The following is a 14,068-nucleotide window of genomic DNA, read 5'->3' as shown; positions in this document are numbered from 1 at the left end:
CCAAGGCCAGGCTGAATGAGTCTTGTAGCAACCTGGTCTAGTGCAAGGTGTCCCTATGGCAGGGGGTGGCACTGTGTGGTCTTTAAGGTCCCTTCCCACCCAAACAATTCTATGATTCTATAACTGTACCTTCAGCAGTGAAGAAACAGTCCTAGTACAAGGCATCTCAACCTTGATTAAAGGGCTTGGGGCACAGACAGACAGGAGGCAAAGAGATCGTCTGAGGTCATGCATAAGAGGAGAACTGGAGTCTAAGCTTCAGCCCCCACATTATCTGCTGCAATGTGTATAAACTGCAGATTTTTTAGTCACTACCCTTGAAACAACATCTTGTTATAGACTGATGTGAACTTCAGGGCAGGGGACGTGTGTCTTGCCTATCTGTAGGGTACCTAGGAAGCTGCGTGGGCTACAGCAGATAAACAGTAACAATTAGTCAACAGAGTGTTTGAAGCTGAATCCGTGTTTCATTCTACGCAAGCCATCCTTCTGAACAGCTCGGCTCATGTGCTGGCAGGGGATAAAGTAACTGATTATAGCAAGGGATTGCTTATATATGAAGATGATGTAACCCTGGGATTAAGTACAACTCCTTTTCAGGCTCCAAAGCAAACAGATGCCTTTCAGTCGCTTCTCATCTGGCTCCACTTTTTTACATTGACCAGCGGGTGAATTAAGGTGCCCATTTGACAGCACCAAGAACCTGAAATCTGCTCCTTTCTTTTCTTCAGGAAAAAGAAGGAAGGGGGTACAAATTGCTTTCAAAACAGCTCCTCCTTGTAGCTTTTAGGAATATCGTATGGTCAAAGGCTCCTGTCTTCAAACCTCAGGCTACTCTTCACCAGCCATTAATTTTGCCTGCAAGGGTTTGAGTATTTATCTACCCTGCGAACGCAGCATGTGGTGGGATTTTAATCTGGTGGCTCCATTTGAGGCTGCTGGTTACTGCAGGATGCTGTGCTAATCACTGGTTCTCTCATTCCCAGGGCACGTCCATGCTGCAAAGACTGCTACGGCTGGCAGTTCGCACGGAGCAGGCGGCGTGGGCACGCTGGCTTGCTGCTAAGCAACTCTGGAGTATTTATTCAGCTTGTGTCGTGAAGTCTACACTGAGCAGCTGCACGGTATGATTGAAACCAAGCTCATTAGTCTGAAACTGCTCTGGGTGATTGCCAAGGAGACAAAGCAGAGCACCCAGCCCAGCCTCCATGGCCTAGCCTTCCTGCAGAGGACCTGGGGCAGGAGGGATGGGTGGCCTGGTGCCCTACAGCACAGCAGGTAGCATGCAGCACAGCACCCGCGGAAGGATGGCATCGGGCTGGAGTCAGGCAGTTGGGAAAAAGCTGGAGAGCTGCTCTGCCCTGTGCAGCAATACCTTGGTGCCCTGCATCTGACTGCCTGCAGCCTCCCATCTCCTGCGCCTGGCAAGGCTGGGTTTACACCAGTGCTGAAGCTTCAAACCATCTGCGCCTCCACTTCAAAACCACAGGCCTGGCTTGGAGCCGACAGTGCCAGCTCTGGTGGGCCCCCTTTGCTGACAGGCTGGGTGGAGCACTCCTTCACCTACGCTTCCTAGCAGAACAGGATCAAATCCGAGTTTGCCAGTGGGCAGCTATGAAACCCCACAGACTTCACGCTGAAGATTTTGCTACCTGGTGAGGGCCAAGTCTGTCCTGGCTGTGCCCCTGGGTCCACACTGCCTGGTCCAAAGGGGCTATTTGGAATCCTATGGAGAGGCCACAGGAATTTATAGCTGAGCTCCCCACTGCCAAAACAATTCTTACAGCCCTGGCAAACCTTGCGCCAGAAGCACATGGCTGGGAGAACATTTAGGTGTCTGTGTGGGAATGTGCAGGGCTGCCTGGGTATGAGTGTCCCCCGCAGTGGCGTCCATCAAAACCCACTGGATGCAGCCAGTTGGCCTCTGTCTGCCTGGCAAGTCAGGTAGGTGACGTGCCATATCTCAGAGCACTGTGTCAAAAGACACCTTCCTCACACTAGCCGTCAGCCATCAGACACAGCACACGCTTGGCGCTGACTCCTGGCCTGGGACCAGGTATGTACAGAAGCCTGCAGAGGGACCCCGTGCAGGCACATCCATCACAACTGTGGTCCTGCTGTCGGGCAGCAAAGGGTTGCGATGCTGCTGCTGGGTGTGCTGCTGCAAGCCCAAGAGAGGTCAAGAATTGTGTCCCAGGTTGGATGAAGGAAGTGATGAGCAGATATTAAACATCCACTCCACTGGAAGGGCTGTGTTTATAAGTAACCCAGAGGTTGTCTCATTGTGGTTCTGGTGAAAAGTCTCCAAGCTAATGGCAGGGACTGGATCCAAGCTCATCAAATCCAGCCCTGACTTCCCAGGCAAGGGATTTTGGCCACACAGTTGTTTGCAAGGGCAGAAATTTCCCATCATTTCAGTGCGACACATCCAATCCTTTTATTTCGAAGCACTGTCCTACAGATGCAGGTTTCGTTTTGAACAAGATTTTCTCTGGAATTGCTCCCCTTGATACTTTTCCTTGCAAGGAAAGCAAAGTGTTCACACGGGCAGGACTATCTGCTTGGAAAGCACTGGCAGATGTTTCCAGCAGCCATGCCCACCAATTCAGCACTGACAATCCCCCCGGATTTCCAATCACACCAACGCAATAATGTGCCTTATGAGATAATATTTGATGTTTGCTGATCTGGGAGAAGCCACTAGCCTTAAGGTAGCCTGAATCATGCAGTCTTTGTATCCTTGGACGTGCATTTACATTACTCTTAGAAGAACAGAGAGAGATTGGCAGGGATCAAACAGGGTTTAGAGTCTTCTTATTTTGTGAGGTGCAAGTTTTGCAACCTTTTGCTTTTCTTTTTGGGTGCTTTGTCTCCCAAGGCAGAGCTGTAGATAGTGGTTGTCCAGTTAACGGCAATATTGCCTCACTCCTGCCCAGTCTCCTGTACAGAAGCCTCTAAATGTTGTAAAGCCAGGCTTTCTAAGGCCCAGCTCTGGTAAAATCACCTTCTACGTCTACAAAGGAGAAAGTGAGGTATGACTGACTAAACCCAGCATCCAAATCACAGGGAACGTCTGTAGCAAGATGGGAGATGACTCAGACATCTCAAAGCTGAACCCAGCGCTTGAAACCTGGGTTCTACTCCCTACTTCAAACCTGAAGTAGGGAAACAACCCCCACATTTTCACTGAGTAGGGAAGGGGAAAACCCTGCCTAATTCTGCCATTTCAGCTGTGTAAACTAATGAATGTCATTTTAGTGCTTTACAGTGAGTTCTCTTATTGGTTTTGCCTGCACTGCTGGGTGTGACATCACCTGGTAGTTATGTCACTAATGTAACGGAGAAAACATAAAGTGCTCACTTCAGCCTGAAAGTGATTAAAAACATCAAGAGGGCCACACATGGTTATTCAAAGATGACAAACACTCATGCTCATTAATTTGTTTACACCAGGGAAAACAAACATTCAAGAGCAGTCTACTCTCACAGAAAGCCCGAGAAGCACTCCATAACTACTCAGCAAAGTGCCCAAACATTTGCAGATCTTCCAGGAGTCATCAGGTATTTCAGAGCTATAAGCCTGGGTACGTTTTCAGCCAGCTTCCCTTTCACATGAAATTATACTTGCACCCAAGTCAGATCCTTGATAGCACAGCAGAATCACTAAGACCTTAATTTACTTTGGGGCTGAATCATAACACCTACATGGGCTAATTCTGCTCTTGCTTATGCTGACAGGGCCCCAGACGGCATGTCTGGGAGAGGCCTCACCAAAAAGGAACGGAGCTTGCTGTCAGCTGCACCAATACAAACTGCTGCAAGCTGTATCAGCTTCAGTTCAACCGCTCTGGATTTTCCCTAGCATAAATGGAAGTGGCATCTTTCATGCAAATAATGTCAGCTTGTCAAGTCAAAAAAATTGTGGATAGAAGACTCTGATTTCTGTGGGAAATTGCCAGGCATTAGCAATCCATATGTTATGACCTTTTCTCCCAGAAATCAGTATCACACTCAGTGAAGATGGTTTAGCAAATCTTCCCCCTGAGAGAATAAAATATGAAACCTTCTCATTCACAAAAGTTCATTGGTCCTGCATTCAATGCAAAACCTCACAGGGAGCCAAATGTTACAGAACTATGATTCTCCACCAAACAATTACATTGCTGTTGCATGTGCAGTTGAGTTACTCCAAGTCTTCAAGCTGCTACACAGTTACTCATGCTTTGGGCCAAATATATTCCTGAAGCAACTCCAAGCTCCTTGGTGAGTAAACCAACCATGTAAGACATTAATATAACTGACATTTTTCATGAGGAAGTGAATATGGACAGGGGCTCGGGGAGATGTTGAATTTCCACCCTTGGAGATATTAAAAATTGTATTGGTCCCAGACCTGGGCAACTGGGTGTGACCATCTAAATTGCATGGAGTTAGGGGCTGCCTTGTGGTTACCAGAGGGCTTTCAGTTCACCCACGATGTGTACCTTGAACACACACTAGATTTGCAGAGCTCAGGCACAGCTCTCACCCTCCCTTCCCAGCTGCAGGTCCCTGAGTGTCTGCTGGGTGCTTAGAGCTGGACACAGCATGTGAGTGTGCGCTGGCCACTTCAGTGCTCGGCTGCGTACCTCTAGAGAGGGTCGGAGATAACCATCCTGAAATGACTTGGGAAGCACCCAGACATTTAATTCCAGTGAAAAGGAAATCAGTAGCTCTGTAGTATCCTGCTGCCACAGACAGTATCATCCCTGAGAAGTGACATCTCTTCATGGCTTCTGTTTCCAACCATAAGCACACAGTAATGTGCAGAAGTGTGCACGAACCCAGTTTTTACTAAAAATAATGGGAACACTTCTTCCCTCTCACACAACAGCCCAAACCTCATTCCTCAAACTTTGCTTTGTAGAAATGCCCATGAGGTTGAAATGTATGTAGCAAAATGTGCATATGTTTATGTTCAGAGCGCTATTCCAGAATGTAAGATTTTAATGAAGGAGAAGATGCAGAAATATTCCTTACTGTTCATTAGAATTAATTATGTAATGAACTGAAAGCACTTGTGTTATCTAAGAGCAAGACTGTACTGGGCTCTTTGATGGGTATTTCTGCCACTGGACAGTTTTCATACTTAAAACTCTATCAAACCGCATGAACTGCAGCGGCAAACAAAGCTGACAGAGGTGACTGAATTTTTGCTTCTAAGCCATCATAAGTATCTGCCTTCAGTCCCACATATAAAGACAGTCAGAAACTTCAGAGGGACTTCATTTTGCCCTAGGAGCAAATAAATAAATAAATAAAATAGTGTTTGTACCTTGTCTCCTGGCTGTGGACGCATCACAGAGACACGGTCGTAACCTTTCCGCAGCAAGACCCAGAGAGCATCCAATTTCCCCTGCAATCAAAAGAAACACAGTGTTACTCTGGTGCAGGGACCCTGCAGCTTTGACCTACACATCTTTTACTTAACCATTTCCTGTGCGTGTACAAGGTGCTGGAGAGCAACGTTTGCTCTCTCAGAAACTTGCTCCAAATTTGCCGCAAGCGTGAAGGACGAGGCCGTCAGATGAACAATAAGGTGTGCCTGACAGTCAGCAGCATCTTTGTGTAGCCTTCACGTACCCTTCTGAAAACCTCCAAAGGTAGAAGGTGACTCCTGGGCTGAGAGAGTCCAGCACCTACTCACTCCTGACATCATGGCTAGCAAAATGCTACGGTGATGTAGAAAGCAACCAGATGAGTTTGTACGATGCATTTCCTAGCTACCCTGCCTCCTTCTCTGGCTGGCTGAGGGGCTCGCTCTAGCTGTAGGCGACCCCTGCGACACGTTAGGAATCATTTTGATTTATGTGTCACAACAACCTGCTGGGGAGCACTGACTGAACAACTGCCTCTCCACACAGCCGGGCAGCTGAGTCACAGCTAGACGCCGCCTGACAACCCACCTCGTCTCTCCTGTCAGCTACACGCTAGCACAGGAGCGCCAGGTTACTGAGTCTCACACCACCTCCCCAGTCCCACCCCACGTGTCAGTTAGTACTTCCCTCTTTTCCAGGCAATAACACAGCTTTCAAAGCCCTCCACTCCTACGAGCTCAGTGTCAGCTGCCCTGCAGATGCACCCTCAACACACTACACGGGTTTGACAAGCTGTGCGCCTCACTGTGTGGTCTCGTACCCCACAGCCCTACCCAAACACGCATGCACACACCCAGACGAGTTGTTTTTTTTTTCTCAAAACCCAACGTGTTGAAGCCTCTTGTTGACAGGAATTTTGGTTAAGATGTGGGGTCAGACCCTCCCTTCCATTCCTGCAGTGCTCCTCCGCAATGCAGACAGAGCGTTCATCCCTTATTGAAATTCGGCAGCGACACATGATGCCAAGGCTGCAGTTGTTTTCCAAATGAGCTGAACAAGGCCAGAAGGAGCAGCCCAGGGCTCTGCAATGTAGAAATATCCACCGAATCATCTGCTCTGAAACAGGCTGAAGGATCCCGTGCTCTAGCACCATTCTAATAGCCCAGGGTTTCACCTTCAAAATGGATTCAGCTTCCTGGGGCTCTGCAGAAGGGTCTACAGGAGTGCAGCATGTTGCTGCTCGGTGGAAGGCTACAGGCACACTACAAGCTGAAAATTCATTTACCAAACTCCCTTCACCTTAACTTCAGTTGGCCCTTGGCCATTATGTGCACGATACCCAGAGATTTGTAAACATTTCTTGAGTAGGTTAACAACAGACAGTATTTTTGTAGCTTTCCATTAGTGTTGTTCCTGATGCTACAAATGCTATGAGATTAGGCACCATGAGTGAAATCCCCACCAGTAGTAACGAACTTCATTGTACCTGCAGAGACATAGACCAGCTACTCTGAGAATGTACAAGGTTGTCCCTTGGTACACAACTATTTCCTGCGGTTGGGAGGATCAGACTCCAAGACCTAGCTACCCCTGGCTGGACTCACATTCATGTACGATCACTACCTGGTTTCTGGAAATAAAGACAGCAGAATTGACTCGTACAACTATTGTGGGACAAAATTAAGCAAATGGAAATGTAAGCTGAATATTGCAGTGGTGGTGGGAAAAGAGTAAGTAGCTTCCCCAGCAGTGCGTTAGCTGACTCTCCCGAGAGCTTGGGTCTCATTGCTGATAGTAAACTTCCTGTCTGTGAAGGTGAGACCTGCCTGACAGCCAGGGTAGTTACAAGGCCCTGCTGTGACCTTGCTTCCCCGGTGTCTCATTAAAGACTCCATGCACTCAATGTATACCCCTCCTTTCATGGGGACAGTCTTCCTCTTCCCTTCTCAAGAAACCATTAGGGCCCTAATCCCCTTTGAGACCTTTATTCCTCAACCAGTGTGTAGAGCCAATGGCTCAAAGCTTATTTGGGAGTTGGAGGGATACACGGGTGGAGACAGACAGACACACAGAATGACTGCATAGATCTTGTTTCCATAGGATACTGGGGAAAAGAGGTGAAAGCCAGGAAAGTCTGTGATTCTCAAAGGAAGAAGCAAGAAACTCCTCCGTCAGACTCTTCTGCACATGGAGAACACACCCTCTTCCTCAGGGAAGCCATTCCTGTCCACCTCATTCCGTCTGTCCCTCTACATCAGAGCTGGTTGAAGCTCTTGATCTCCTGTCCCTTCTGACAACTCAACAAATACGTAACCTTTTCTTCCATTTCTCCTTCAGGAAACCAGAGGGAAAATTACAACTTTCCATGGAACAAAATAAAGCCCTTTTTACTCTGTAGTCCTAAGTTCCAAGAGCCCACCAAGATTTCTTGGGAAAAGCCAAGAGCTCCATCTTTGAGAGTCTGAATGGAGCTTCAAGGTCTGCCTCAGACTTCTGGGCAGAAAAGAGGGAGAGTGGATCATGGAAAGGATGATGTTGCTTGAAGAAATGAAAATGGCAATTTATTCACTTGGAAATATAAACACTTCTGTGGTCTCCAGTGGATGGGCTGTGTCTCTGTTTGGGAACTCTTTTGCAATTGAAGAACAAGGTCATTTGGAGAAAAAAACCCAATGGTCTGGAGGCAAATAAAGCTTTGAGTCCTACTAGATATGAAGTCCAGAAAGAAGAAACAATCAGAGCAGATGAGAAACGAAGGAGGGCATAGCTTCAGTCATTGCTTTAAAGCGAATGCATTCTCTTCCTGAATTAATGGTTAATTCAGCACGGTATCGACCCTGCTCTAGTGAATGACCTGAAACCTGAAGTACTCCCGAGACCCAGGATGTGGTGGTGTCAGAGGCACTTTTCTAAGCTCCCTACAAACCCAAGCTGCCCTTGGGCCCCTTCTCGCAAGGAAGCTGTGCCATGTCAGCAGTTTTGTAAAGAGAGACAGGAGACACAGGCCAGGCTCACATGGCTTAGCCAACACTTGAGTAGCCTCCACACAGGATTCACCTGAGGTTTCTTTTTGAGAGCACCAGTTGTTGCTTCAACACCAGCCTTGAGGCAGGTCTTCCATGTGAGCTTTTGGGGATGAAGAATTTAGCATTGCTGTGGGTCCTGACTGCACTGCTTGTTTCGAGACTCTCAGTGGTCCTTTGAAGTCAAACAAGTACTGTATATGCTCTGAGCAGGAGGACGAAAGGAGAGGTAGCTTGGTAGACCGGTAGATAAAAGCAGAGGTAGGACGAAAGCAGCTAACCAAACCAGAGCATACAGGGCTGTGTGGTTGGCTGTAGCAGCAAGAGTTATTTTGAACCAAATTAAAACAAAAGGCATGGTCCGTTATGATCCTTCACTTGCATCTATGTTTTGTGCTGCCTCTCCCTGTGTCAGATGAACCGAGGATTTGGCAAGTTCCTTAAGAAGCTTCCAGACTTGTCATTCTCCCTGGGTTGTTTGCACTGACCTTTCTAAAACACCATTTCAACAGTTTGAAGTGGGATAATCCAGTTGGCATCGTGCTAAGAAGTAACAGCAGCGAATAAGAATAATAACAATAACAACAATCTGTTAAGTGTCAGTAGCCACGTTTGGTAGCAAATAAATCCCTGGAGCGTTTCAAAAAGCAATCTATCTGCTCTCAGCTGTCTGACCACCTTAGAGATGTTACTCTGGGAAGAGTAACAGAGGGAAGACAAACTCCGTCGGCTAACCTGGCAGAAGGCAGAGCACTAAGTACAGGCTGGCACTTGTGCAGCATGGAGAAAAGGAGGCTTGTTGGCCAGCAAGAAGACTGGCCCTAAAATGGGAATTTCCTGGCTCTTTGTCAGATTCAAGCTGTTCCTCAGATTTAATTCCTTGTCCTACTCCTTTATCAAAGATTTTTTTTTTTTAAGTAGCTTGTTACATGCATATTTTTCTACCTTCCAAAGAGGTGCTTCAACCACCCTAGTGGAGCGGGTGGAAATTTAACATCTGCTTTAACCAAAGGAGTCGAGTGCACATGGAGCCTGGGGGTGAAGGACAATTTAAGCTGAGTATCAGGAGGCATTTCCTATGGGTGAGGTCTGTGAAATATTCCCCCCTGAGAAGTGGTGGGAACCTCCATGTTATTTTAAAAACCAGACTGGAAAAAGCAGGAAGGACAGACTCAAGTTAGCAGTCCTGCTTTGGCTGAAAGCACAGCCCCAGTGACCTAATAGGCTATTCCTGCTCACCGGCCCCGGCTGTTAGCACTCGGTGAGAGCTTCCCTGCATAACACAATGCCAATTCATCTTCGTGCGCTCCCATCTTCAGGGCAAGAGCTTCTGCCAAGAGTGCTGGTGAATTTTGCCAATTTTGATAATACTTTACTGCACAGGGAGAGTAATAGCAGGATCTCTGCTTCATAGGAATGATCCCCTCAACTCATGATTCTACGTGTGGAAAGAGTTGGATACAGTTATCCTGTCTGCATACGCTGTTCGTTTTGGGTGCTGTTCAATAAGGGGTGTGGTGGCAATTAATAATTAGGTAAATTCTTGTCCACAGACAGACTCAGGCTGCTAAATATTCTCCAGATGTGCAACACCCCAAAGTTATGAGAGTATTTGGATATGGGGTCTTGGATTGGAACTGTCCTTACTTGTATACAATTTGAATGGTAGATTAGAGATATTTTTAAAGGAATTAAGAATATATATCACCCATGAGATACTCCTAATATTTGTAGGCCCTGTATAACCAAATTCTTGCTGTTACAAAGCAAAAGCTGTTCCTAGTCCGTCAGAACTGAACTTGAACCCATCCCATACATTGACTCTCTGCTCCAAGCCTCTCTTGAACTTTGGAGACTTTCTGTCTGGGACACAGATCTGCAAACTTGACTCCTCTGTTCACAACTGATTTCCTACCGTGCCGAAGAAACTCAGAATTAACTGAAAGCCTCCCGAGGCTGTAATCCAACAGCGGGAACTGGCGAAGGAAGAGAGGAGAAACTCAGCGTTATCTTCTACGGGAAAGGACCCAACTCTCAACTAATGGTCTCAGGTAGTTGTGCCCACATGGATTCCGGTTGCCTGAGCATGTATTCAGGGCTCTTTGTGCTAGAATTGGTGTTTCTGTCAGCTCCTCGGTGGTTAGAGTACAGCTTTGTGTGCTGTGAACCCTTCTGACTGCAGCACGCACACAGCGACTGAGCTGCGTCTCTCAGCGGGATGAGGTCATTTCCTTGAGCAAAAAATCTCCCAGGTGGGAGGAGTGTATTTTACAAATGGTTTGCACTGATGCAGAATGGCAGCGCAATGCCTTTAGGAACAAAGGAGCAGCTATATGGGATGGTACTTACTGCATTCCCCACTCTGAACTGAACACAGCTGACTCTCTAACCTGTCCCACTGTGGGAAGGAATAACCTTCGTGAACACATGCTGGAGTCATTATAACACAACTGCAAATGTCCTGTTGGTAGGGTCAGTTTATTAGATGACAATCTTTACGGGGGAAAAGAGAGAAGGCATTGGACCAAATTTTCAGAGTCTCACATTTCCGTATCCTCCGGAAACCACTAACTCCCTTGTGCATCCTTGCCATTCCCATCACTGGATCCGAACCAGCTGCAAGATCAATGGCTGAGGAAAGCCAAAACACATGCCTCCCCTAATTCCCATGGGCACTGCTTGGAGCTGCTCAGTAACAAGGTACAACGCAGGGAAACCTGGGTGTACTGCAGTGTAATATATCTGCATTGCAATAACCTGGCTAGTAGAACGTCTGACTAGACTGACTGCACCTGGGGAGGAAGAAAACAGAATAAACCCTCTAATTTCCAGCAGTGAGGCACTTCCCTGTTCCCCAGCATAAAGTTTTAGGCAAGCTCTACACACCAGAAGGTTTACTAGATATGTTACAAACACCCTCTTCACAGAGAAGTTGCCTGCACAGGGTTTCTAAGGCCCTAACCAGCATCTCCACGCTTCAAAAGGAGATCCAAGCTCCAGTGGCGCAAGGTTTGCACTTGGATACAAATTAGGCATTTTCAGTCTTTTTTGAGACTGATAACTACTGCTACACACAGCCTCCGACTGAAAAGAGACGAGAAGGGTATTCCCAAGACGGTTAAACCTGAGAAATCGGAGTGCAGGATTGTGGTTTTTTCTTTTCATTAGTGTAGTTCTACAGTGGTTAAGCTGTCCTACTTTCCTGAGGGCAGCTGAATTTGTCCTGAATGCAAAAGATGAGCTTTCTGACATTGGAGTGCCCTCATACCACGCCCTGGATGATGCAACTAATACCTGGTTTGTGCGGTTTGTTTCTCGTAATCCATGAGAAGCATTCACATGTAGAACAAAGGGGTTTGCTTCAGTGAAAATTCGGTTGCTTGCTTCTTTCCGTTTCGTACACTGCCAACTGTTTGTGTTAGTGAAGACAAACTGAAGAGCAGCTGCCTGCCCTTGGGACAGATGGCAGAGAAGGAGTCTTCCCAGTTCCTGCGGGTGACTGTTGTGCAGCTTTGCATGGCATGTGACCTGATATCAGTGAGTATTTGACCTTCCGCGTCTGAGGGACTCTAACTCAGCCAAACACGTCTTGCAGGGCATCCCCTCCTTGGGAGGCAAGCACGCTGCCCTGCAGCAAGCCTGGCCCCGTGACCCGTGCCTGCTGGCAGACATCCATCTGCACTGCCATCCTTCATCTGCTGAGCACAACTCTTCCTGGTCACATTTTGCAGCAATTTTCTTCCTATTTTTTCCCCTCTTTCTAAGGAAAGAGGGTGCTATTTATTCCCTACATCCCAGGGAATATGCAGTGTGGCCCAAGGGACCTGCCCTTGCAAGTGCAGTTGAGTCTATAAGCACCTTACAGAAGCCAGCTACACCACTGGAAGAGATCAGGATCCTGCTCTGGTCTAAGAACGCAATGCAGCCCCAAGACCTGATCAACCTGGTGGGAAATTCCCATTGCTCCATGTGGCCCCTCTCCACAGCACCTCCCTAGGCATGTGTTCAGTGGGACATTCTCATGCACAGCTCCTCTAGCAGCACCTTGAGGTCATGGTGGACAGTTCTACATCCTAGCTTTGGATGTGAAACACAACACTGATCTCCTGGAAACATCCTACGCAGTACAACGCTGGGCTGGACTTACCTTGATTGGAGAGTACCACTTCCGAGGAGAGGAAGGCCTGCGCATGTTGTTCGCAAGGTTCCTGGGTTCAGGGAACTCGTATTCCTGTTCTGGCATCTTGACTCTGGCATTCTTGGCTTTCTCTAGCTTAGCACCTTCCTCTGTGGAGCCCTTTTCCCCCCAGCGCACCTGCAAAGATGGCATCAGGGCATATTACAATAGTAGCTGCTGCAGTTACATCCCTGCTGTAATAGCTAGATCCTGGTCCGTGTTTTCCCAGGGTCCAAACCCTAAGGGAAGAGCGAGCCACAGGCTGTGAAACTTGTTTCTAGACTAGAGCCCAAACTTTGAACTTCTTTGTTATTTATGAGAAACATGAGAGCAGGGAAGGTTCTCAGAAAAACTAAAAACATTTCCTTGTAATTTTTGTATGGCAACACTGCCCCTCGATCCCAGGCACGGACCAGGATCTTACTCTACTAGGAGAAAAAAATAGTCCCAAACTTAAGGGATCTATGTTTGGCTCATAGATATTCCTACATAAAAACCATCTGGGCTCAGATGGACAAAAAAGGTTTAAGTTTGTCTCTCGGGAGTTTCTTTCTGGGTAAGCTGCAGGGGGATATTACAGCTCACTTCACAAATAAGATCTTCCAAATAATGAACTTGTTCCTAATTACCTCCATTCGTTTGATGCCACCAACTCCTCGTCCACCATAATAAGAGGCATCTACTGTTGGCCATTTCTTCTTTGGAAGGCCATCATCATCTTCCTCCTACAAAACAGAAGGAAGGGGTTGTACTTTTAGGAAGCACAACCTGAGATGGAAGGGAATAAACAGCTGCAGGCTATTGGGGTCCTGTGAGCCTGCTAAAGCCAGTGCAGTCCAGGTTCTGGTGTCTCACTGGTTATTTTCCAGAGGATGCACATTCATGAAAAGAAAATGTTGCATGATACAAACACCACCACCACTTGAAAGGTATACTCCAGCTCCAGCAAGAATGTGATGATTTTTTTTTTTTAAGGAGACTGTCTTTCATCATTTTTAAATTCAGGGAAGTAAATTGTTTCCAAATTGCAAAATCATTGAAGAAACACCGAAACAGTACTCCGAATAGCTCAAGAACTGAGGTCTTTGGTGTGCAAGTCTGGCTGACATGAGTGATGGTGGCAGGGACTTACCTATTTGCCATCCCTTCACTTATGTCTGTGATTTTATCATAGACTCACAGACTGGTTTGGGTTGGAAGGGACCTTAAAGTCCCCCCAGTCGCACCCCCTGCCAGGGGAAGGGACACCTTGCACTAGACCAGGTTGCTCCAAGCCTCATCCAGCCTGGCCTTGGACACTTCCAGGGATGGGGCATCCATAGCTTCTCTGGGCAACCTGTCCCAGTGCTCCCACCCTCTCTGTGAACTTCTTCCTGATATCCAATCTAAACCTCCCCACTTTCAATTTAAACCTGTTACCCCCTGTCCTGTCACTACAGGCCCTTGTAAAAAGTTCCCCCCAGCCTTCTCTTCTCCAGGCTGAACAAGCCCAACTCTCCCAGCCTGTCCCC

At 47.3% G+C, this 14,068-nt stretch overlaps 1 protein-coding gene across 1 annotated transcript in view; it reads right to left on the bottom strand.

Moving 5' to 3' along the window:
- Positions 1–5,314: 5,314 nt before the first annotated feature.
- The window catches only part of LOC104512773 (anthrax toxin receptor 1), a gene marked incomplete at both ends in the record, with an annotated part of 27,664 nt that continues 18,910 nt past the window's right edge, over positions 5,315–14,068 (bottom strand). Inside the window, 3 exons of the mRNA XM_010155876.1 lie at positions 5,315–5,395; positions 12,528–12,695; positions 13,187–13,282. Coding sequence (XP_010154178.1) covers positions 5,315–5,395; positions 12,528–12,695; positions 13,187–13,282 — 345 coding nt within the window. The remainder of the gene's footprint in view (positions 5,396–12,527; positions 12,696–13,186; positions 13,283–14,068) is intronic.

The sequence above is a fragment of the Eurypyga helias genome, unplaced genomic scaffold (assembly GCF_000690775.1).
Source record: "Eurypyga helias isolate BGI_N326 unplaced genomic scaffold, ASM69077v1 scaffold28297, whole genome shotgun sequence".
Classification (NCBI taxonomy): domain Eukaryota; kingdom Metazoa; phylum Chordata; class Aves; order Eurypygiformes; family Eurypygidae; genus Eurypyga; species Eurypyga helias.
Note: the sequence above shows the minus strand (reverse complement) of the source record. Positions and strands in the feature narration are given on the sequence as shown.